At 40.2% G+C, this 24,062-nt stretch overlaps 1 protein-coding gene across 2 annotated transcripts in view; it reads left to right on the top strand.

Moving 5' to 3' along the window:
- The window catches only part of LOC107508934 (IQ domain-containing protein H), a 142,934-nt gene that overhangs the window by 86,287 nt on the left and 32,585 nt on the right, over nt 1-24,062 (top strand). For both annotated transcript variants that reach the window (XM_036217873.1, XM_016140991.2), the window contains 2 exons: nt 8,821-8,941; nt 12,515-12,801. In XM_036217873.1, coding sequence (XP_036073766.1) covers nt 8,821-8,941; nt 12,515-12,801 — 408 coding nt within the window. The remainder of the gene's footprint in view (nt 1-8,820; nt 8,942-12,514; nt 12,802-24,062) is intronic.

Raw genomic sequence — 24,062 nt, forward strand, 5'->3', positions numbered from 1 at the left:
CATTGTCTACTGCAAGCGTGCTGTTTGTACCTTTTATTTTATTCTAAAAATGCACAGATCTCGCAGTCTGGAAACACTCTACCTTCCAGCCATTAGCTCTCACTAATTCATAGCATTATTGTGGTGAGAGTGGAGGAGTTGTAATTGTTGTGGTATCAGAGCTGTTAATTACCGGAGTAAACAGTTGAAATGGTGCCAAGGTCTATTGTACAAGGCAGAGAAAAGGAGGTTTAAATGTTACTCTCACCATCTGGGGACTAGGGGAGAGGCAAATGCTTAAGAACAGCAGTGAGGCGCTATTGCCGCCTCAGCTCCAGGGTTGGCGGCCATATGGATCCGGAATATTCTGAATCAATTGAATTTAACTGCCAGTTTTTCGCAATAACAGCGTGGAAGGAAGGAATAAAGCAAAAGATGAGAGGAACGAGAATTGGTTAGTGTTTTCACATCCAGAAGTCCCCGTTGGAGTTCTTTTAGAAATATCTGCTTTGCTGAAAACCACGAAGCAGGCACGGGTATTTGGACCCGATTCAGAATGAGTTTTGCTTTCCTTTGCCGGCCACTGAGCCATTTGCTTCTGGTCGTCTGTCCCCTGTGCCCCTCAGGGAGAGAGGGATGCCCTTGAAAAGACTGGGACTTTCATGTAATTGTGACAGATCAAACAAAAATCCTCACTTTTGGAATTCACTGATTTATTACCCAGGTATTTTAATCAGCATGGTCTGTAGAAAGAAAACAATAATGAATATATAATGCTATTACATCTGCCTTAAGTATACACATCTGTACATATGGGAAAATCAAAGAAGATACGGCTCTTCACTCTGGTTAAGAGAAGTAAATGCCTGCCCATTCCTTTTGTATAAAAATTAAAATGTAATTTCTTTTGTCAGTCTCTCATTTCATTCCACAAATTTACCCTTCTCCCCCACCACTTGAATGACAAATCAAGTCCAAAGAGCACGTGTATTTTCTTTTGTTTTTAATTTTCAACTAAAGAGCTTTTTCAGCATATGCAATTTTTCAACCAGCGATATTTCTCTAACTAGAAAGAAACCCCAATTACCAATAATAATAATTATAGCTACTTCCACTTATAGTTGATTTTTAAACCGCATGGTTTCTGCTATAAAATATTATGTCATTTTTAAAAGTCATATATATTTATGTGATGTCACTCATATTTAATATAATTTCCTTTAAACCCATTTTCTAGCATTAAAAATGTTTTTTTAAAAATCTGCCACTTGCTGCTGTAACTACTTTTTAATATCATTCCCCCAAAATGAATATATTCTTTTTTAAAACCACCCTAGATTATTTATTTTTAATTGTTCCTTTAGCAGATGTTGAAGTAATTCAGGGTGTAGAGTGAACAATTCCTTTAAAGAGAGTTCTCACAGACCACCAAATACACCATGAACCACGGACGGTGTTTGTCAGGCTTTACGATGGCCAATTTTTTCTGCTTTTGTGTATGTGCAGAATTCAATTACGAATTTCAAGAAATGCTTAATCTTTATCTATCGAAACTCCAGCATGCAGCGTGACTGGGTGAGCCGAGAAAGAAAACCACGGACCCCTGTGGGGAAGGGAAAAAAGAAACAGCAGTTTAAGTGCTGGAAAGTTGAATGGGAATGAACCTTTCTAGAGTTTCTGGTTGGGGCAAAGCAGTTGTGCTGAGCTTTGGAATGGAGGCACGACATATGTGCCTCAGTTGGACAAAGCGCTTCCCAAGTCAAATCAACTGCTAGGCCTGCACGTTGGTAGAAGGTGGAGGCCTAGATAATGAGGGGCAGACTCCTCAAGAAGCAGCGAGTGGATAATGCCACATAAGTATGGAATTATATACCGCATTTTCACCATTCTGTTTAATGAGAGCCGCCACCGCAGCGAATCGCTTGCCACACAGCCGAAATGGGCCATTAGCTATCAAGGGAAAATTGTCTTTGCCGCTTTCAGCAGATGGAGCAAATATTTTACAAAGCAATTTTACATACCAAAAACATTTGTGTGCCTTGGTAATGTTGGCTGTTTTACATTATGTTACCTTCTACAGCAGCATAATTTTCCATCTCATCGAAGGCAAAGTTGGCATTTTTGATTTTTAAATTCTCAATTAACAATTAAACATGGAGTATTAAAGCAGTCCTTAAACTTTAAGTAGGTGTGGGAAGTGGTTTATGACTTGCTAGAGACATTTTCATTTTTTTCTTCATCCTCTCAGCATATTTTTGCACTCTAAAGAGGGACTATTTCTAATGATCCTAATGGAAAGGAATGAGTGAAAACGTCACTACCAATTGCCGAATGAGAATAACCAACCCATAGTGCAATCAGAGCATTTGCTGGCTTCTAACATCCATCAAAGATTGTGGGTACATGGCTTGACCCACTCACTTGTATCCGTTTAAAATGTTTAAGCTTAAAGTAACAGCAAACCCAACTCAAAACAGCTTTAAATATAGAGAGAATTTATTATCTCAGATAACTGAAATTCCAAAGATTGGTCTGGCTTCGGACAAGGCTTAACATCACCGAGGGCCCAGTTAACTCTTCACCTGTCTTCTGTGCTACACATAATATCTGCTCCTTCCTCCGGCTGACTGTCCTCAGGGTTAAAAGATGACTGCCAGTAGCTCCTGGAGCTTGTCCTTGGTCAAGGCAATAGGAAGAGAGAACATATCACTTGGTAGCATTCTCTAAAGAACATAAAGCTTCCTTCTCAGAAGGCCCCAGCAAGTGCTTTCTAACATCTGATTGGCCAGATGTCAGGATGGTCATGTGCCCATCCTGAACCAATGATCGTGGCTTTGCTAACGAAGGGCCGGCCCACCATTGGAGTTGAGGATGGAGTCACTCTCAATCCACTTGCATAGCTAAGAATGGAGTAGTAGCAGTTCATGAAAGGAAATTTGGGACATTATTACCCTGAAAGAGGGACAAAGATGCTGGGTAGCTAATGACAGCATTTTTTTGTCTATTTGACAGCACAGACTTAGCATCATATATAGATGATCCAATCTCCCTCAGAGTGATCATTTAAGCCCACCGATGGCCATTACAGCCCCACTGCAGTGTGGCATCCTGGTAGCAACTGGATTTGGATCCCAGTTTTGCTACTGCATGTCTGTGTGACATGAAACAGGAATGGTAGTAACCACCTCAGAGAGTGGTTTTGAGATAATAAATATAAACCCCCTGGTACAAGCCCACCACTTGGTAAGCTTTCAATAGGTGACTACAGTGGTAAAAAAGTAACTCATGAAGAGCAGAATAACCTTGATTTTGGAATTTGTCCCTTCTCTCCATCCTGGTGCCACTAGCTGACTGAAGTCTGAGCACCTTTTAATGTACCCCACACTTTTCCCTCTGAAAGAGGAAGTAGAAGGTGCAGAGCACTCACCTAGGATCTGAAGGCAGCTAGAACGCTTCCACAGTTTCACTGTACTCGAGTGTAGAGGCCCCAGTTCCTCTTCCATTACATGAGGCATTTGCCTGGATAGTCCATATGGCCCCTTTCAACCCTGACAGTCTTGCTTAGTTTTCCAGGTCACTGTCTTGTCCTTTTGGCTTTATGCCACCATCCATTCACCCATTTAAGGATATCAGAAACCTCTATAAAGCAGAACTATCTCGGTAGGTACCTTGGTTTCTCTTTTGAACACCACCACATAATGTCTGAGGTGGGGGATTGGAGATGATAAGCCAAGGAGTTATTTTACTTAATTTGCCACTACAAAGCCAGCAAAAAAAGCTTCTAAAAGAAAATTAGTTTTGGTAGGATTGATATTTAGAGCATTCTAATTTGTATTCCTTCTTGCTCCTCTCCTATCCTCCTCAACACACACACACACACACACACACACACACTCACACTCACAGAATTTACTTGAGAAAGTTAACTCTCTAGAGTTTGAAGTAACTTTAGTCATTGAGGGCAGTATTAAATTGGATATGCTAGGAGCTTCCCCTGAGATATCCTGAATTTCCCTCAGTCAAATATCTCTTCCTTCAAATTTATACTTTCTTGATAGAAAAAGAGAGAGTGCTGAAAGGCAAGGTTCATGCTTGATAGGCAGGAATCTCTAGGATGCATTTGGTCAGGTTGATGGAGGCCCTGTGCCTTCTGCAGATATCCTGGAACCCTCCAAGGTCATGACTATTGTCACACTCTAAAGGGTAAATGTGAGTACTGGACAAGGCATGACTAGGCTGTGCAGCCGCACAGATGAGGCTGAAGTTTCTCTTGGATGGGAATAGCTATAGAGCTACCAGCTTCACAGAGGCCAACGGCTAATGTGCGTGGCCAGAACCAGTATAATCCTCATGGAGTGAAAACCCAGTTATTTTTCTAAAATTTGTGTATTGTCCACAAGGCATATACTTTCCTTTCTACAGCCATAGAGTTGTTAGGTCTAAATGGTCTGCTCCATGTGGGTGATAGGCTCTCTGAAATGCTGAGTCAGTGGTCCATCACGTAGATGTGACTCACTAAAAGGAAACTTTCTTACTAATTCACAAGTTTGTAAAACAGAGAAGATGTGCCCACTTGGCCGATAACAGACTACACACACACACACACACACACACACACACACACACATACACACTTTGGGAGAGTGAAAAAGCAGAGCAGAAAGTAATTGTTCCACCAACTCCATTGTTTGTGTCTTCAGTCACGTGTCGAAAATCATCCAATAACAGAATCTCACTCAGCAAGTGACCTGACACAAGCCTCTCTCCATTTGTAAAGCAGGGGACATAATACTGTCCTGGCTGACACCAGAGTGTTGCTATAAGGACCGAATGAGATTATGAATGTGAGCCTGCTGTGACGAGAGAAAGTATTTTACAAATACTGTTCTGATGGTTCACATGAATTTAGGGGTTTGGTGCGTGTGTGTGTGTGTGTGTGTGTGTGTGTGTGTCTGTGTGTTACTCAAGTTTATTCTAAACAGAATGAGCCTGAATAACTACAGATCTTCCATTTTCAGCATCTGCCCTTAAAGTTGTAGTAATTATGTTTGAACTATGCAGAATGATACACACTAGAGAACAGAAACTCCTCACATGACCGAGAGCTCGCAGCTGACATCAGTGGGCCCTTTGTGGCCGCTGAGCCCTTGTCGCTCCTAAGGAAGAGGGTGTTCTCAGTTTGTCATGTCACTGCTGCGATGGCATCATTTGCACCTGGATCTGAGCTCTGATCTCACCCTCCAGTTCACAAGCAGCTTCTGAGTCCCCAGCCGTCAGTGTGCTATTGAGGGCTATTTGGAAGATGGGGGCAGCGGGGGCATAAATTGAGGCTCTTACACAGAATGCCATTTTGCTGCCCTTTCTTGAATATATGAGTTGCAAGTCCTGCTATGTCCTTTTTTTTTCTTTTTTCTTTCTTTTCTTTTCTTTTTTTTTTTTTTTTTTTTGGCAGGGACAGAAGGACAATTCTCTTTTCATTGCTACTAAGGCCACTCATAGTGGGTTCCTTATGTTTTCAATCAGATGCTTTCCAAATAAATAGTTGAATAGTTACTATATCCCTACTATTCATGTCTGTGTCTTTTTCTTAGAGAGTTAATCATGGCCCCACGCTGCCTCGGTGTGCGCCGGCATCCCCTATTACACATCACCCCACCGGGGTCTTCAGCTGCGTTCTTCTCATGATGGGACATGAGTCAGTCTCCGATTCCTGCAGCAGACTTTCCTCTAGGAAATGTACCCCCGTTCTATGGCTTTGTGCACAGCACAAATCCTGCGGGTCGAAGCCAAATGGCTGGCTTTGTAAGCAGTGGCAGCGGCAGTAGCCTGGCACACTGTCCAGATGCCTCATACATGCTGCAGCCTCGTTAATTATTGGCCCTCACATGGCATGGTACATGACACTTTATAAATGTCACCTCGTTTATCTTTCCAATGCCCCTCAAAGGCAGGGAATCACATAAAATCCACCCTGGAAGGATTAGTGGTTCTTAAGTGGTCATCACCCAGGTGGTTCCTGGGCAGTAAGGGCGGGGAACCTGTTTCGCATTTTCTTTTATGTTGTAACTTCAGCTGTTCAGGGCCAAGTCCCTGTGTCTGCCACTGCCATGATTCATTCCATATTTAGTGCTCCCTGTACCAAGCACTAGGGGACACTGACCTCAGAACCGCAGACCACACCATTAAGGAGGGAACAGGGAGCTGGAGAGCATGGAGAAAGGACACCGCACTGGGGTGACAGAGAAGGCTTCCTGGAGGAAGTGTGATGAGAACTCACTCACAAAGCATGAGTCAGTCAGGGGAAGAAGAGGAGGAAGGCAGGCAGAGATTGAGCTGGGGCCAGGGCGGTTTGGGGTGAGGTTGTGAGCTGGAGAGAAGTGAAGCTACAGTAGGAACCAGAGGTCAGGCCACTGAGGCCCCCTCCTCATGCATCCTGATGGGGAATTTTGGCTTGATCCTCAGGCGGATGGAAATCTAGTTTCAGGATTTAGGTAGCAAGGCTTTCACCAACTCCTTTACTGCCTCCTCTCCATCTCTACCCCAAAACACAAATGTTTCCCCCCTAGTTGAATTACTTAAAAGTCCTGATAGTCTGTAATTTTCCCCAACATTTTTTTTATTGTAGTAAAATACCATCTTAGCCATTTTAAGTGTAAAGTTTGGTAGTATTAAATATGTTCAGATTGTTGTGCAACCATCACCACCACCTTTTCATCATGTAAAATTGAAATTCTTTACACATTAAACACTAGCTTCCAATCTTCCTCCCGCCAGCCCTGACAGTCATCACTCTACTGTCTTTCTCCATAACTTTGATATTCCATGTACCTATAATTATTTGATATGTAGACAAGTGAATGAATAAATTTTTTCTTTTCGGTGTCTTGAATGAATGGCCACATAGCAGATCACTGGGTAGATGGTTCAACACCTTTCAGCAGCAGGGCAGAAGGCAGAACCAAAAGGAAGTCTCTACTGTCCTGGGAGAGAGGCTTCCTGTTACTCGATTTTCCCAGGCAGGGTGGGAATCCACAGCCATGCTTTCTTGACCCAGCTTCCACAGAGTAGAATGGTTTTAAAAGAAACAAGTGTAAACCAAAAAGAAAGATAGGTTTGGAGGATAGTGCTCAAAGAAGGAACAAAGAGGGTGTTCAGGTTGTTGGAACTGTGTGTCTTATGTGCTTGTTTATGATTTAGACACAGGGCTTTGGGAAGACGAGGGAATGTACAGTAAAGAGCAGAGAAGACGTGTACGTTGTGCAGGATATGAAAGGGGAAAGGCCCACTGTTTGACAGCAATTTCCCTGCCTCCACCTCCCAAGGCAGAGGCTGGCTCCATGAGCTGGCTTCCCCCGCCCTCAGTAACAGACCTCCCTGCACTTTGCAGCAAGTCATCCTGAAGCAGTGTGGGCTGACCACCCTTTCTCTTGACGTTTTTCTTTTATATGTTAAGCACCTACTAAACTAACTAATGAGACTTTCCCACCAGGATTTTCTGGATATCTGAGAGATTATTAATGTTATTTCAAACTTCCTAGAATATATATACTATTAGATATTTGTCTTCTACTGTAGATTTTCAGAGAGCACTGGACCCAGAATAAACCAGATGTTCTAAGAAGCTAGGAGTAGAGGGGAAGGGGGGACAACAATCACATTTAATGCTGAGGAACTTAGAAGTAAATGGGTATACAGATTATTTCTAAGATTTCTTCTATCGTCACGTGCCAAAACTGATTCTTTTCTGATTCCTACGAATTACTGAGCATTTACTCATAGATTTGGAAGTTCCCGGCAGCCCAAAGCCAGTCTGAATTTTTCCCGCCAGTGTCCCACATTTTAAATATAAATATTGGCCATCAAATGGTTTTGTATCTACGGTCCTGCCCTACTTCTGGCATAAATAAAATCTGAAGAGGCGGCTTCTATTTGAAAAATTTTAGGTAGTCTCTTCTATTTGAAAATTTTCAGATAGTTTAAGACTGTCCAAAAGAAAAATAGTTCTGATAAATTGATGCTTTTTATATATATAAAAAAAAGTCAGGCCTCTTATTCATTAGAGGGTTTCCTACTATTTTCATTTTAACAGGAGGCTCTGTAGTTCAGGGTGGTTTTATGATGGTATGGGGCCAGCTTAATGTCTAGTCAGATGAGGCTGTGACCTAGTGGGGAATGGGAGGCGGAGGCTGAGGCTTGCTCCCCTCCCCACCCCACTCTTCTAACCTGCCTCCACCTAAAACCCCACCTTTACAGCATCAGCATGAAGTTTAAGGCTTTGATCCCAAGGTTGTAGAGTGTGGAAGCCCACCAACAAGGGGGGAAAGGGCACAGCTTAAAATGAAGGTACCAAAGAAAGACCCTGCCCACTCCATAATTTCTCCCAGGGTCTGTCCCTGGCAAGGTCAAACATGAAAAACCATTCCGGTCTAAACAATCTTATGGACAAATTAGTTAACCCAATGTTTTACATAAAGGGAAACCAAGGCACAGAGTGGTGAGGCACATTGCCCAAGGACACTTAGCTGGTCAGGCTGTAGCAGATCTGAAACTGGGATCACCTGATGCCCAGAAGGAAGGCTGTCTTTCAGAGAAAACAGGCACGATGAGCAGCAGTATTTAGGGACCAAATAATTTTGAAATATAAAAAGTAAAGTGGCTGAAAAAATAGAGAAAATTTTCAAAATGGCTTTCTGACTCTGGATAAACAGTAACCACATTTTTTTTTTTTTTTTTTTTTTTTTTTTTTTTTGCCTGTTGGAGGCCTGGTTTTTAATCACTCCACAAGCAGTTTTCATTTCTGTTGTAAAATTGCTTGTGGTTCTATTTAATTTGTTTCTGCAGGAGCCAGCTTTGGTGAAGATCTCCGAGGAGCTGGCGGGCATTTTAGCACAGCACGCTCAGCCAGTCAATGAGAAACGCTTCCCGACGTGGAGGAAATTCCTCTACACATTTCTCACTCAAGGTAAATAAGACTGTGAAGTTTCTACTGAGCATCCATCTCCACAACCTTGAATTCTAGTTTTGGGTCAACCCGGGACCAATTTAAACACCTCATATCTCTTACGTTGATTTAGAAAAGTGTTTCTATAAGCAGAGTCTTTTTCATTTTTTGCCTAAATATCCATCTTGCACCAGCCTCGTAAGTAAATAATTGCTGAGTATGCCAGGTATGGTGTGCACAGCTCAAGATTCCTGCCCCTTTTTTTGTACCACAGACTTCTCCTGAGGGCTGGGCTTTGGAGTCAGATAACCCGGATCTGGATCTCATCCATGACTATGAACAAGGCTCTCAAACCCTCAGAGGCCCAGTTTCTTCACTCCTCTACTTCACAGCATTGTTGGGAGGATTCAATGAAACATAGACTTGAAAGTTTCTACCACAGAGCCTGATCCCAAATAGGTCTTTAATAAATGTTAATTTCCTTTTCCGTTTTCTAGGAGAGTAGAAATGGTCGCACCTCCAGCTCTGAAGGTAGCATTTCTGAATAAGAATCCTCTATAGTCCCAGAACAAAGGAAGCCTCCATTCTTTTCATCCTCCTCCTAACTCATCCCCATTATCTGAGGACATTAGACGGTCCCTGAATGTGGGAACAAATGAAGCAAATGATATTTATCCCCAGTGTCAGAGGTCCCTGTGGGAGTGCTATGCCCCTCACTCTTTAGGTGGTTACAGTGTAAGACATATTCTTACATGCTTACCCACAAGAACGATAGCTTAGGATAGCATACTACAGAAGCTACCTTTCCACTCTATTTGCTGCTATCAGGTGATAATATTATATTAACGTTAATATATGATAATATATTATATGATAACAACAGCAGTAGCAACAGAACAATGATGATAACAGCAGTGACAATAACAGAATAAGCACCAATAATGCTTAGTGTGAGCCAGGCATGATTCCATCTATTGATTTATTTGATCCTCCTAATAAACCTGTGAGGTGGTTGCCATTATCACCTTTGTTTTATAGAGAAAACTAAGGTACAAAAGATTAACTAACTCACCCCATATCACTCTGTTGATATGTAGCAGAGCTGATAAAGGAGTCTTGGCCAGAGCTGGGGGTGTATTTATCAAGGAACACACCTTAGCTCCGTGTATGAGAGAGTATTGGTTATTGGAATACACAGTATGGGCAGGGTAGGATGGGAGGCCATAATGAACGCTCTGTCAATGAATTATTTAAGCAAGGATTTGGATGGCCAGACATCTAACAAGAATGCCGAAAAGGGGTTTTCACAGAAGGGAAAGATAATGCTTCATGATCTCCAATGTTCTCTCTAATCTAAATTTCTATGATCCAAAAATTTTCACATGTACCCACTGACAGAAAAGTAAAACTAAAACTAAAACAACTCCAAGCATAAGTGAACAAAAATAAAGTACCCACAACAACAACAAAAATGGTCAAGAATAGGGATTCTTTTTAAGTTAGGAAGGAAAGACCATTAAGATCTCCAGGTCCATCCAGGACAGGAATTTTCCAGATCTTCCAAAGCCACCCTGTAAACCTTCCTCTAATCTATGTATTTTCATGGGATCTTTGTAGATTAGAAAGGATTTTCCCAGCCACTGTCTCCCCTACAGAAATGTTGCAAACACAGTGCCTGTTTATGGGAGGCAGAACTAGCTTTATTGAGCCAATTTTATAGATGGGGGGAAAAAAAAAAAAACAGGCTCAAAGCTAGGAAGTGATTCTGGCAAAATCATACAACAAATGCATAGTGAGTGGGAACACAGTTAGATCCTACAATTTTAACACATCTCAAAAATCAGGTTCTAGTCAGTCATGTGTTTTCAGACCTCTGCCCAATTCTGAGCCTAGCGCACACATCAGGCCTACATAAATGTTTACGGAGTGAAACAGGCTATCACGCCAGGTTTCCTGGCTCTAAGGCCACATCCTCTGTCATCTTCCACCATTGCCTCTTTCATTTCATTTCTGCTCTCTCCAATGTGCTTCTGGTCACAAAAAGTGCTACACAATTGATTTCTGAATTACCATAGTCTTCTATCAAAGGCAATACATTTTTTAAAAAGAAGAATTAATTGCTTTGAAAGAAAAATAATTAATAGTGAAAAGATGTAGTTATGATGTTGAGAACACAATACGATATAGCTACTTTGAAGTAAAAATGATCTTGTAAGTATAAAGGACAATGTGCTTCCATTGAAGCACTGTCTTTCAAAATATAGGGGACAGCTAAAGCCACAAAGTTGCCTGAATCAGAGAGATTTTCTGTAGTTTTCGTTGTTGTTTTTTTGCTGTATTAACCTTGCTAAATTCCCAATAACTGGTATCTAGGTACAACACACACTAGCAGGCCTCATTTGGGAAAAGCACATCTCAAACTAACCAAAAAAGATAAATCAATTTTCCTTCTGAAACTCAGCTTTATTTAGGGCCAGCTCCAGCCACATTTATAGACATTTAAGGAAAGTGACTTTTGTATAAAGTAACAGATGGCTGCATTTGAGAACTGCTAAAATCTCAGGATTTAGCCATATATGCTGTTTAAAGCCTGTGGGTAGAGGTCATCTCCCAGCAAATTTGTGAAATAACAAGCCAAGTTTGTCTTAACACTGTTAGGCTTTGGAGCCCACTATGTCCAGGGGTTGTGGAGCTGTTTTTACTTTAAAATTATGTTATCTAATTGTTTACAAATAATGTTACAATTTTATATATATATATATATGATATACACAGTAAGATCTATGTTAGGCCCGAAAACAGAAAATTAGGGCCAAGTAATTTTTGTAGACAACCACCGCTGAGCTAGCCCACACATTACCCAGGTCTAATATTGTCGCTGTGATTCGGCATCGAATTTGCCTTTATGATTTTTTTTTTTTATTCAAAGCGAAAAGTAAAATATGATAAATTATAAAGCTTTCGTTATCAGCAAGGAGGAAGCATACTGGCTCCTCAAGAACAGCAGCACCTCCTGTTTGCATATTTTAAAAAAGTGTTTTACAACTGGCTGTCTATAGGGGTCCTTTTGCTGATGTAATGATCAGTGTTTTCTTATACCTGATAAAAGCCTTAACCTGTCAAAACTTCAAAAAGTAGTGAACAGAAACAGCACTCTTGTCATCGAGGTTTGAACTGTGGACTATGCACAGTTAATTTTCCCTAAGGTATTTGCCTATAAGCCTTAGGTTCATCATTTATATAATGAATGGGCATAGACTTGTTAGTCTTTGTGGTGTCTTCCTAATTTGATCAGAATCAAACCTACCATCCACTGAGTCCTACTGTATGCCAAGCCTTGTTGTTAAACACTATTAATACTGTATTTCTAAGACTCATGACAATCTGGTGAGGTAGATTTTATTATGCCCGTTGTACAGATGAGGAAAAGGAAGTTCAGAGAATTGAAGCTACTTGTCCAAAGTCTCACAAGACGTGGCAGATGCAGGATCTGAAACTCAGTCCATTTGCCATAGCCTGGCTGCGTTCCTCCTGTTGAAGTGAGCCAAATCTATGTGAAGGTTCCTTTCACCTACTCCACGCTTTTTTCACCAGGAGGCGTGGTCGAAGCATACCCACCTGCAGAAAGTGTCACCAACCTGACAGTGGACATGCTGATAGAGCCCAGTGGAGAAATCAGGGTGCTGTCAACGGGAGACCAGTTCCATGCGGAAGGCCCCTTCATCTCCTCCGGTACCACTGTGCCTCAAACCTCAGTGGATCCCCAAGTTCTCAGTTCTTTGTGCCTCCAAATTGGAAAGGCTTGTAAAAGGAGAAGTGTGGTTGGCTACTTTTCTATAGACCTGGTGACTTTTATTGATCCAAGCACCTTGGAACAACAGGTAAGTAGACTTGATGCTACGTGAAATACTAAAATATCTAGACCCCATACTGTCCACACCATGCAACAGGGCATATAAGGGAGCTTCTAAGATTCATTATTTGTCAGGTGAGCTGACCCTATAAATTCAGCATTTACACAGTCCATGTCAATCTGTGTGGGACTGGACTTTATGTCTGGAAATACATGAGCAGGGTCTTTTCCTTCGGGTACCATTGGAGTTTAAATGACTACAGCTCATCTTGTAAAATTCTGTTGACTGGGCCTCAATTCTCTACCTGTGTCTTGATGTGAGACAATGCCTTCCAGGGATCAAACCTGGCTAGAGCCTGTTCTTAAAGAGAACATCAATCATTAGAAAGGAGTTAAGAGTCCTTGTTTCTGTTCACTATATGTTGTCAATATTATCTAAAAAATATGTTGGTAGATAAGGTCTGGATAATAATATAATGAACATCACATGCTTTACTAGCTTAAGAAATAAAGTGGTGCCAATACCACCTCCAGCCCTGTGTACCTCTTGTCAACCCTCCTCACCTGGCCCTTTCTCCTCCCAGAAGTAGCCATGATCTTACATTTGAGACTTTGATTCCTTTTCATATCTTTACTCTTTTACTGTACATGAATGTACCTATAAATACTATATAGTTTCATCAACTTTGTGTAGATTGTAACCTCCTATATATCATTCTATAACATGCTTTTATTTATTCAATATTTCATCTACAAGGTCCTTCATGTGCACATGTGTGGCTCTGATGTATAATATTCTAGATTATAATGTTTAAATTCACTACTCCTCCACAGGATTTGTTTTTTTTTTTAAATACTGAGTTCCTCTCTGTTAGTGTTGGGTGACCAGGCTTCTGTCTAAAGTATGAAATGGCCTCCCACCCTCCCTCGCCTGTTATCCTGTGGCCATTCGGCATTGTAAAAAATACTCTAGTTGTTTTATATTCATTATTCTCAGTTTTATGATTCTACATTTCAGTCAGATGATGGTTTCAAAGTGAGAGTTTATGTTTTTGGCAGTTTTCAGCTTGTTTGCTAATCATTTTCCATTCGCCTTCCTGGGCCCTCCAGTGGTTTTACATTCTTTTCTCAGGCCCGCAGATTGGGAGAGAAGAGAACAAACTGAAGGGCCTTCAGAGATAATTCTACCCTGGGCCGAGGGAGGACGGAAACAGTGCCTGTGGGGGAAGAGCTGGGTGGCAGAGAAACAGGGAGGAAAGAATGTTTTTCCCTAAACATCTGTCAAGAGAAAGAAGCCTTAAACCTGGGATCCTTTGGGCAGTAGAAGGGATGGAACGATGGGGACAGTTGACTGGTGGTTTTTATATACTCGCATTTGGCACAGGGAGAATTGCACATGGCAGGGAGAGGGATCTTCTCCAGACAGCTAGTCCTTTCCCTAGGCTTACCGCCCTTCTAGCATTTCGGGCTAAAGGTTCCACCCGTCACCTGACTGGTCCCATGTACCTCGCCAGATTTTCTCACCCTAACTCACCTTCTTTTTCTTTCTCTTCCAACCACACTGGCTTCCCTCTGTCCCCCTTATTCGTCACACTACCTCTTACAACAGGGCCCTTACACATGCTGCCCCTCTGCCTGAAATGCTTTTGCTTTCTCTTCTTTACCTAGTTAACCCCCTTCCCATCCACCATATTTTGGCACAAGCCTCCCACTTTCTTAAAGAAGACTTCCATGACAAAGTCAAATTCACCCGTTTTGAGTTCTCATACCACTCACCTCTTCTTCATACCACTTACCATAGTTAGAATTTTAAACTTATTTACATGTTATCTGATTAAATCGGTCCCCTCCTGTAATTTTGCTCCCCACTCAGTTCTCAGCACTACCTCTGTGCAAAGCAAGGGTTCAGTAAATATTTGTTGAAAAAATGAGTGGATAAACAACGGATATTCTAGTAGATGGTGGTGCCAAGGCTTTTAGAGAAGGAGCTCAGGCATCAGTTGATGGATGAGAAAGTAAATATTAACCCAGGGTTCTCTGATTTTATCATACTATGACTTCTTATCCCTTCCTGGTAATACCTGAGTATATGGCCATTTGCATTACGGCTTTCTATATTGACTTGTAGAAGCTTTCTGTATATGAGGAACTCTTATCCTTTGACTTCTGCACTTGTTGTAAATATCTTCTCCCGGATTTATTGGTGACTTTTCTTTTTTTTTCACTCATGTTTCTCCACCATAAAATCATTTCTTTTTCCTTCGTAATCGATTAGTAGTGTTTTTGTGGAAAAGTTTTCCAAGAGTACACCTCATCAGTTTCCGCCCACGAAACTTAGCGTCCATTACCAACTTTCTCCTGAGTCAGCCACCACTAGTACTTTTATATTTCCATCATTCTTTCTGCAGATATTCATTGGCAGTATATTGCAAGGAAGAGTTTTTCCTTCTCCATCTTTCACTTATGTATGTAGCCATGCGTGCATGTAAGTTATGCATGTATGTATACATATGTGTATGCATGTATAAATTTATACCAGTTTAAACTTGAATTTCTACTTCTTGGGTCAATTACAGTATTACTTTCACCATTTTTATGTTCAAATTATTACACATTTGGCTAGTGATGGGTCTCATGTCCTTTTGACGTGTTCCTATTATTCTTTAAGCATTGTCTTACTTTCTAGAACAATGAAATATTTCAGGTTCATCCTACACTCTCCCTGCCCAAGACCTAGGATCAACCTAAGAGCCTTGGATCCTTTTATTGGATCTGGGCTCATGCTCACTTCAGCAGCCTGTATACTAAAAAAAAGAATTAGGGTTCTTACTGTTGTCACTGCTACTGGAGTGTCATTGTTTCTGGTCTCTCTCAGTATGTATGTATGTATGTGTGTGTGTGTGTACACACACACACACACACACACACACTCGCACACATACACAGAGCAAAAAGAACCTAAAGAAATAAAAGATACTACAAGTCATTACTTCTGGATTGGAGAATTGAAGGTGTGATAGGCAGAGTAATACTCCCATCACCCCAAAGATGTCCATGTCCTAATCCCTGAAACCCGTGATGTGATCATACATGTCAGCATGTATATGGCATTAACTTAAGGCTGTTGCAATGGGAAGATTATCCTGGATAGTCACAAAGATCCTGATGGTTTTGAAAATGAATGAAGTGACTACAAGCCAAGGAAAGCAGACAGCCTCTAGAAGCTGAAAAGGGCAAGGAAACAGATTCTCCTCGAGAACCATTAGAAGGAGTGATGTCCTCTGACACCTTGATTTTAGCCCTATGAGACTTCTGACATTTGACCCTTTTAGATGCAAAGTTTATGGCAATTTGTTACAGCAGCAATGGGAAACTACTATAGAGAATTCTGTTTTGTTCTTTGTTCTTTCTGTGTTTCTATTTTCAAAAGTAAGCATTCATTATATTATAAGCATTCATGTAAACAGAAAAAAAAGTTTGAATAATGAAAACCATAAAGTTGTATAGAATGTTATAGTTTACAAAGCACTTTCACAGATATAATCCTACATACAAACATGTCTCACAGTAGACATGGGAGGCAGGGAACAGAGGTGACTGTATCCATCTCAAATTCTTGCTATTTGACCCCATAACTTACCATAGTGGCATGATAAGAGAAGAGGGGAGTAGGAGCCAAAGAAAGGTAGATAAAATGATAGTGGTACACCAAGGACAGCCCCACAACTCCAGATAAGAGTATGAAAAGTTCTGTCCAGACTTCAGGAGATGAGAGTGAGGTTCTAGGGTAGCAGAATGGAGAAACAGTTTTGTAAATGTAGGGTTTAAATATTGAGAACATCAGGCAGAACCAGGGAATAAGAGGAAAAGGGCCATTCCTGGGAAATGGAACTGGTAGGCACATAGTACAAAATCATTCCAGCCAGTGGACTTATGTCCAAGATGCCAATATCCTAGGAAGAGAGAAACTCCAGGCTTCCTGAGAATCCATGCAGATACATGAATGACAAGGTGGCCGTTTTAGAGATCTGGCTTCCCACGAGGATGTGGGAAGGGGCTCCGCCCCAAGTGACTGTGGAGGGATCTAATCCTTAAATAAAAAGTAGCACAAGCTATTTCCATACCCCAGTGTGTCCTGGAGCCAAGAGCCAGGTCCCTTCATAGCAGTACCTAGTGGGTTCCAGAAGGGCCATGAAGAACCTACCAAATGCCTTAGATTGAGAAGAGGCTGACATATTCATTGAACAAATACCTTCCAAGAGCCTAGTCTACCCCTTGCTAGATGCTTAAGGGACAGAAATTAAACACAGGACATGTTCCCTATCATGAGGAAGGTCATTTCATATCTGTCATCCAATTTTATTTGATACACATGCACACAATTGTTTTGTCGTCTTACTGGTTCTTAGATATACATTTTGCCTCTATGAGATTTCTAAATCTTCCAGAAAGCACTGGAACTTGCATTTTTTTTTTACCTCTTTATGATGTCTAATAGTGATAGTAACATAATAGACAACTGGTTAATGAACTTTCGAAAATTTTGGAAGATCCAAATCTGTTGAGCTTACTCATTCACTTCCAGAAATTTCTAAAAGAAAAAAACAAGTATTTATTGAGCATCTATTATGTACATGCCATTGTGGTAGGTGCTAGAGAGGCTGCAAAGATGCAAAAGATGTAGAGGTGCCTGCCTTTAGGGAGATCACAATCTATCTGGGGAGACAGACTTGAAAAGTGAATTACAAGAAAAAGCCTAAGTGACAACTGCATAGAACAATACAAAGAGATATCACAAAGGTAATATCAGTTTAACTGCCTTCTGTTTGGAGCAGTCAAGAAAGGTCTTTGCAGAGTAGGTGGGATTTGAGTTGAAAGATAATTAGGATTCGAAGGAGGGTAAGAAAGAGGTAAAGATGCTGTGAAGGGTAGTGGTAGAAAAGCACAAAATACATATGGGTAAAATGATTATCGGAGATATACAAACATTATATCCAATTTACCTCATGTAAATATGCATTTATATATCATTCTCCAGTTCCTTTTCTTTATGTAAAAGTCACTAAACAAATAGATTGGCAAAGATGCTTTCTGTTGAAATTCCCTAATAGTTGTAGACTTTTGAAACAAATCTCTGTTACGAGCATTAATAGTTATTACTTTTATTTAGAAAAAGGAAAGGAAATATTATCTTTAAGAAGAGTTTAGATGAAAAACTACTGCATACAAAAGGAAGTGAGACTTGTTATAAAGTACAAATTGTGAGGAAAAACAAAAATGGAAACCCTAATATATATCAGAGAATATCCTATAATTCCGAAAACTGTTTCTATGAGTTTCGATATACAAATATATCAGCCTAGAATAGAAAAAAGGAAATAGCTGAAAATATTTTCATCATGATGAGTAATAGATTCTGGACCCAGTCTTTCCACTTACTAGTTGTGATACTTTTGACAACTCACTGGACCTCTCTGAGCCTAGTTTTTTCATTGACAAATGGTGGATTTCTCCCCTCCTTCTCACAGGATGTTCTGAGAGGCTGAGCAGATATAAGGTGCTGTTCTTATTAAATCAAAAGGCATAATCACATGTAAAGCTGTCACTCGAGCCCTCAGCAGGTTCTCAAACTGTGAGTGGAATCTGAATTGAATTAGCATTATTTTTAAAAGTCAGTGAGCATTTTCATCATCATAAAGTGATATATAAGCATCAAAAATGAATATATTTATTTCAGAGAGTGGTAAAACCAAGGTCTATAGAAATATCATAATTCCTTCTTATTCATTACTTTATACCCAGCACCTAGCACCATGTCTAGCATATAAAAGATTCACAATAAATATTTATTAAATGAATAAATGAATACTTCTCTCTGAGTCCCCCTCTTGTACTCTCATTTGCAAGATCTCCCTATCCCTGTTTCCAAGATATACTAGGCATTCACCAAGGGAGCTCAATGAGATTTACTTTTTCTCTTTAGGGAAGGTATTTTATTGATATATATGAAAGTTAACAGTGTATATCTAAATTAAAATTTAATAGGACTTTGGCATAAACAGAAGTGGCTATTATTCAGTGTTTTTAAATGCTATAATAGGCACATTGTTAATCACAAGTTAACACCTAGTAAAGGGAAAAATAGATATCAAAGGATTTTGAAGTATTAAAGTAAAAGACCTGTTCCTTTAAAAGGTCTACATCTTTGTGTCATGAAAGAGACCTGTAATATACAAGTAATAGGAATGATGATGGTGGTGGTGATGATTTCTACAATAAACACAAAGGTAATGATGACAATAAATTTTACAGTGACAATTACAATTTTGTTTCTTAACACTGATAATGCAGGTAAACTAGTGGCCAATGTTGTTATGAACAATATTACCATGTGTATCTGTCCTTAAATGTTTGGTTAACCCCCTTATGTTATAAACATTGACCTTCAGAAAGATGATAGGTCAAGCCTAAACATCAGCTCTCAGGTAGAACTTTGGCCGGCCTACGTATATAATAGACCCAGTCCTCTGTTTATAACATGCCATCCCACCCAGGACTTCAGATACCCACTCTCATCATGTCGATCCTTGCTTTCATTTGAATGAAACCTTGACACTTCTCTCTGGACTTTGATGTCTCTAATGAACTTTAATCACCAGAAACATTGCCAGGTGAGTGAATTTAGGCACTCACACTGCATCCTGTGCTTTTCAAGAGGTGCTACACTCCTACCAGACTTAGGAGGGCAGCAGCTAGGGAAAAAGAAAAGGCTCCCTGCTAATGCTAAGAACGACCAGAAGTTTCTCCACATATATGTGTTTACAGCTGGTCCCCCATCATCACACACAAAAAAATGCTGAGTGGCCCTTTCCTACTTGCAGCTGTCACCTGTGGTCAAGAGGTTTTGTGTGATAAATTTTGCCTTGCAAAGTTGTCCTTAACATTCATTTTAACTTAATTTTACCTGTACCATAACGTTGGGGTGACAAAGGACAGGGTAATTTGTGCGAGGCCTTACCTATTTCTTAAAACAGCTCTCAACTATCCCCTCCTACCACGTGACACTAACTGCTTTTCTCACCGATCATGTCCAAAGTACCCTCCAGGACAAGCAAGCTGACCTGCTTGGTGGCTCCCGTGTTCAATAAATGCATTCTTATTCCACCTCCCACATGCCGCTTTCATTCCTACAATTCGCCTCTCTTTTCTTTTCTGTCAGTACACAGCTTCCCTTCTTTCAAAACATGTTTCACAATCCAACTGCTCATGGAAACCCACCTTAATCCCACTCCAACTGCCACTTCATTCTCTAGCCTTTCAGAGCTGAGGGGTAGTATTGATGGCAGAGTAATTATTAATGATAACACTAATGATTTACTGAATTTTTGTCAAGTACCAGGCACTCCGTTATCTATTTTACATACAGTATTCCTAATCCTTACACCCTGAGAAGTGGTATTATTATCCCTACCTAATTTACGAATGAGGAAACTAGGGCTAGAGCGATGTGTTTAAGGTCACATGGCTATTAAGTGACAAGTCCAGTGTTCAAACCATGACAGGGTTCAAACCAAGCTGGCTGCCAAACCTGTGCTCCTTCTCCCATAGCACATACTCGTGGTACTGCATTGAATTGATGGTGACTTCCTTTGTAAGCCTCTCCCCCTTCCTCAACTACCATCACCAAAGAAATGCATGTCTTTCTTGTATATCCTCAATATGCTTGTTGAATTGAGTTGAACCGCTTAAAGCCAGAAAGCACATCTCCTATTTTTTTAAATATATTCCATCCTTGTGCTCAGCACATAAGGTAATCATTAAATGTTAATGACTAAGCAAAATGGAATAAAATCAGCATTGTGGTAGCCATTTTTAAGCTTTAAGAGTTTAAATGAGCAAGCCCATACACAGCACTACAGCTGGGAGTGCCATATTGCCATTAAGCCAGAAGGTGGATTCACGGGATGGGAACATTGAAATCAGACAGCACAAGAATGGTTAAGTTAGTTTTCCAAACCACTTTCTACAAGTAGCTACTGCTTTTTCCCCCATAATAATTTCACAATAGTTAGCCTGCTAGATGAGAAATCCCAGCCAAAAAAATAAAAGAGAGAGAGAGAGAGAGAGAGAGAGAGAGAGAGCGCCAGACGAATTTAGAATAACCACTAACTATTAGGCCAAGATTAGAAGTGATGTGAACAAATTCCCATCTAGCTAGTCAAAAATGTAAGAGAACTGCCATCTAGATTTCAATATGGTCTTTATCTTTCAGAGTAAATGCCTTTGTTCTTATCATTAGACTGATGAAATACAGGCTCACATTCCAACACATATGGATATCAAAATGTGTATTTGGTGAGGAATAGTGTCTTATGCTATCAGTCTCTGTTTCCTTTTGCTTTCTTTGCTCATAGCGTGAAATTTCCTACTTTTTGCTAAAACCTTACTATGTAGCTTTTTAACTTAATTAAATATATAGACAATTACTGACACCATCTGTCTTCATAGAAAAAGCACAAGAAGTAACACAAAAGACTAGAATTCTGAAGGGAATACTTAGCAAACATAATCTTCTAGCTCCACTATAGTGATATTTATTTTTAGGAGCCCTTATGTTATTTTAAATCACATGTTTTTTTAGAAGTAATGAATTTGAGCTATACTTAAAATGTAGTGGTTTTGGTATGATTTTTTAAAAAGAAAATATCAAGTAATCCATTGCTTATTCAGTAAAACAAAAACTTAAACATGCCATTGAACATCTGTTACTAGTATAGTCTAACACAGCACTTAAAATCCTTTAAAATCCCTGAAAACCTTTATAAAGTTACATGAATCTTTTGCATAAATAGAACTGCTTTAACAATATGTATTTTCCTTTAAACATATATTTTGCTTTCTTAACCATAAGATCCACTGTGTTTGCCTATTGTTCCAGGCCTTTATAAATAAATAAATGAAATGGCTTCCCTTTCTGAGGGAGTCGGTTATCCCCTAACATGCCACATTGCTAGCCCACTCTAGAGTATCTGCTTATTTATGTCTATTTTCACATTTTTAAAAATTTCCTTTTGAAACATTTGTGGAAATGATATCAATATGTAAGTGATATTGAACCCACCCATTGAAACTTGATCAAGCTAAGACAGAAACCAGTACATAATACAAGCCCAAATAAAATAACAAAATGCATCTCCCATAGGGAGAACATAGGTGGGAAATAGGAAGGAATTACAGAGAAGAGTCGCAGTCACCACCAAGGACGACTGGGTTCTCCTGAAGCCCTTCCCTGAACTGGAAAAATAGGTTTTGAATTTTTGAACCCCATGTAGCAGCAACGAACTGCCCTACCCTCCATAAACAGGAGAGTACAGGATGAGAAGACCTCTCTAAAGATTCTCAATATAAGAAAACACTTTTCAAAGAAGCAACTATAAAACTTCTATTCATATTAAGACATCGTATATCAAAGAACATGCTACCTCAGATTTGAGGGGGAAAATATCAATGTGTGTACTTTGAATTTTTTATTCACTTGTTATGAAGGAAATAATTTCACGATTTTCTACAAGTTACCTTGAAGAGACTTACAAAATATTTATCAAATACAAGTAGAGCTAGAACTAAGAATTTACACTTATCTGCCATGACTTAAAAGCCTTCTAATGCATTCTCCTGAGAGTAAGCTATATATTAAAAAAAACAGTGCATTGAATTTTAAGAAGAGAGGGAGAGAAGGAGGGAGGAAGGGAGGAAGGAAATACCTTCCTTAATGCTGTTTCTTTCATTTGCTAGAAACTGAACCTCGGAACAAATGGTATTAGAGGGGGTTAGTTAGTTGAAGGCAGCCTCTGGGGTGAAGTTCAGAGGGACAGAGACCTAACATAACAGCAGTAAGCCCGGACTGAGAAACACACTTTCCGGTGAAACTACAGGGTGATTTTCAGTCAGCAGCTACTCTATTGGAATTTTCCCTGGGCCCTATAGCTCCATCAGTACGTACATTTCTGGAAAGTGCCACAGGACTTCCACTATCACAGGTAGGAAACTTGGCTTTTTGACTACACTGAAGGATAATATTTCTTTGTCTTTATATAGCTCTTTTATTATAGGTCCTTAAAGCGCTTTACAAACAAATAATGGGGAGGTGAGGAAGAAAGGTGTTAAATGAGTTGCACAAAGTCCCACCATAAATCACAAGCCTTTCTCTGGCTTCAGAACCATCTAGTAATTGGTGGAGCTTCTGGATGTGACGGCCAGCATCACAATGCTTGCTCATATTCTACCAAGCATCTGTTTCACTTAGCAGGTGGAGAGTAATATCCAAGGTCAAGCACAGGAGAAAAAGCCTAGACTTCAGAGTCAGGCACACTTGGATCTTAATCCCAGCCTTGCCACTTAGCTGTGGAACTTGGGCATGTTTCCACCTCCACTTCTGTAAAATGGGGATAGATTAATATCTACCTCACAAGGTTGTAAGGATGACATGAGAAAATACTTACCAGAGTGCCTTGTACATAATAGATCCTTAACATACACTAATTTCCCTTCCTCTTACCTTCCCCAAGTCTCCCTCCTAAACTCTGTCTTCCATTTGGTCAAATTAGCAGCTTTGTAAATATTGCTGCCATCAAAAAAGATAGCACACTGATTGGCTCCATAGAGTGCTGAATCTTTCAAACACCAGAGTCTACGGACAACAAAGGTACAGTTGTGGGATCCAGATTCATTTCTCAGATAATCAACTCCAAAAGATTCCATTATGGTAAACAACTCTCTACCATCACCAAATTAATCAGGATTTATTGAATTACGGGATTGACTTGATGGCGATGGGGAAGTGTGCCTGTAGATAGAGCATAGGGTTTGGGCGGAGGGATTCCTCGAGCCACAGAAGCCAGGCTGAAGTGCTGGGGGGGACCCTGGAGTGAGCAACGGGAGGGAAGAAGAAACAGACATGCCCAAGAAAAAGCTTTTCTGTGCCATGAGCCCACTGATCAGCCATGCTGCTCTTCTGGATTTGGCCAAATTCATTGCACTGATGGGACCAGTGCTGAGTGCTCATCCTCATCTTCATTGGCACAACAGTCTTCCACATCCACAAGGACTGGGCACAGCAATCCTCCCCAACAGAAATTATGAAACAAGAGCTTTCTGCTTTGAAGATTCACATAAAAGCCTTTTAGAGATTATTTGTAGTAATTTTAAAGGAATATTTTTCAATGAAGCAAATCATTCACCAACCCTGACATTTATAGCATGAAAATTAAAGAACAATCGTCTATAGCA

This window comes from Rousettus aegyptiacus, unplaced genomic scaffold (genome assembly GCF_014176215.1).
Source record: "Rousettus aegyptiacus isolate mRouAeg1 unplaced genomic scaffold, mRouAeg1.p scaffold_m13_p_3, whole genome shotgun sequence".
Taxonomy (NCBI): domain Eukaryota; kingdom Metazoa; phylum Chordata; class Mammalia; order Chiroptera; family Pteropodidae; genus Rousettus; species Rousettus aegyptiacus.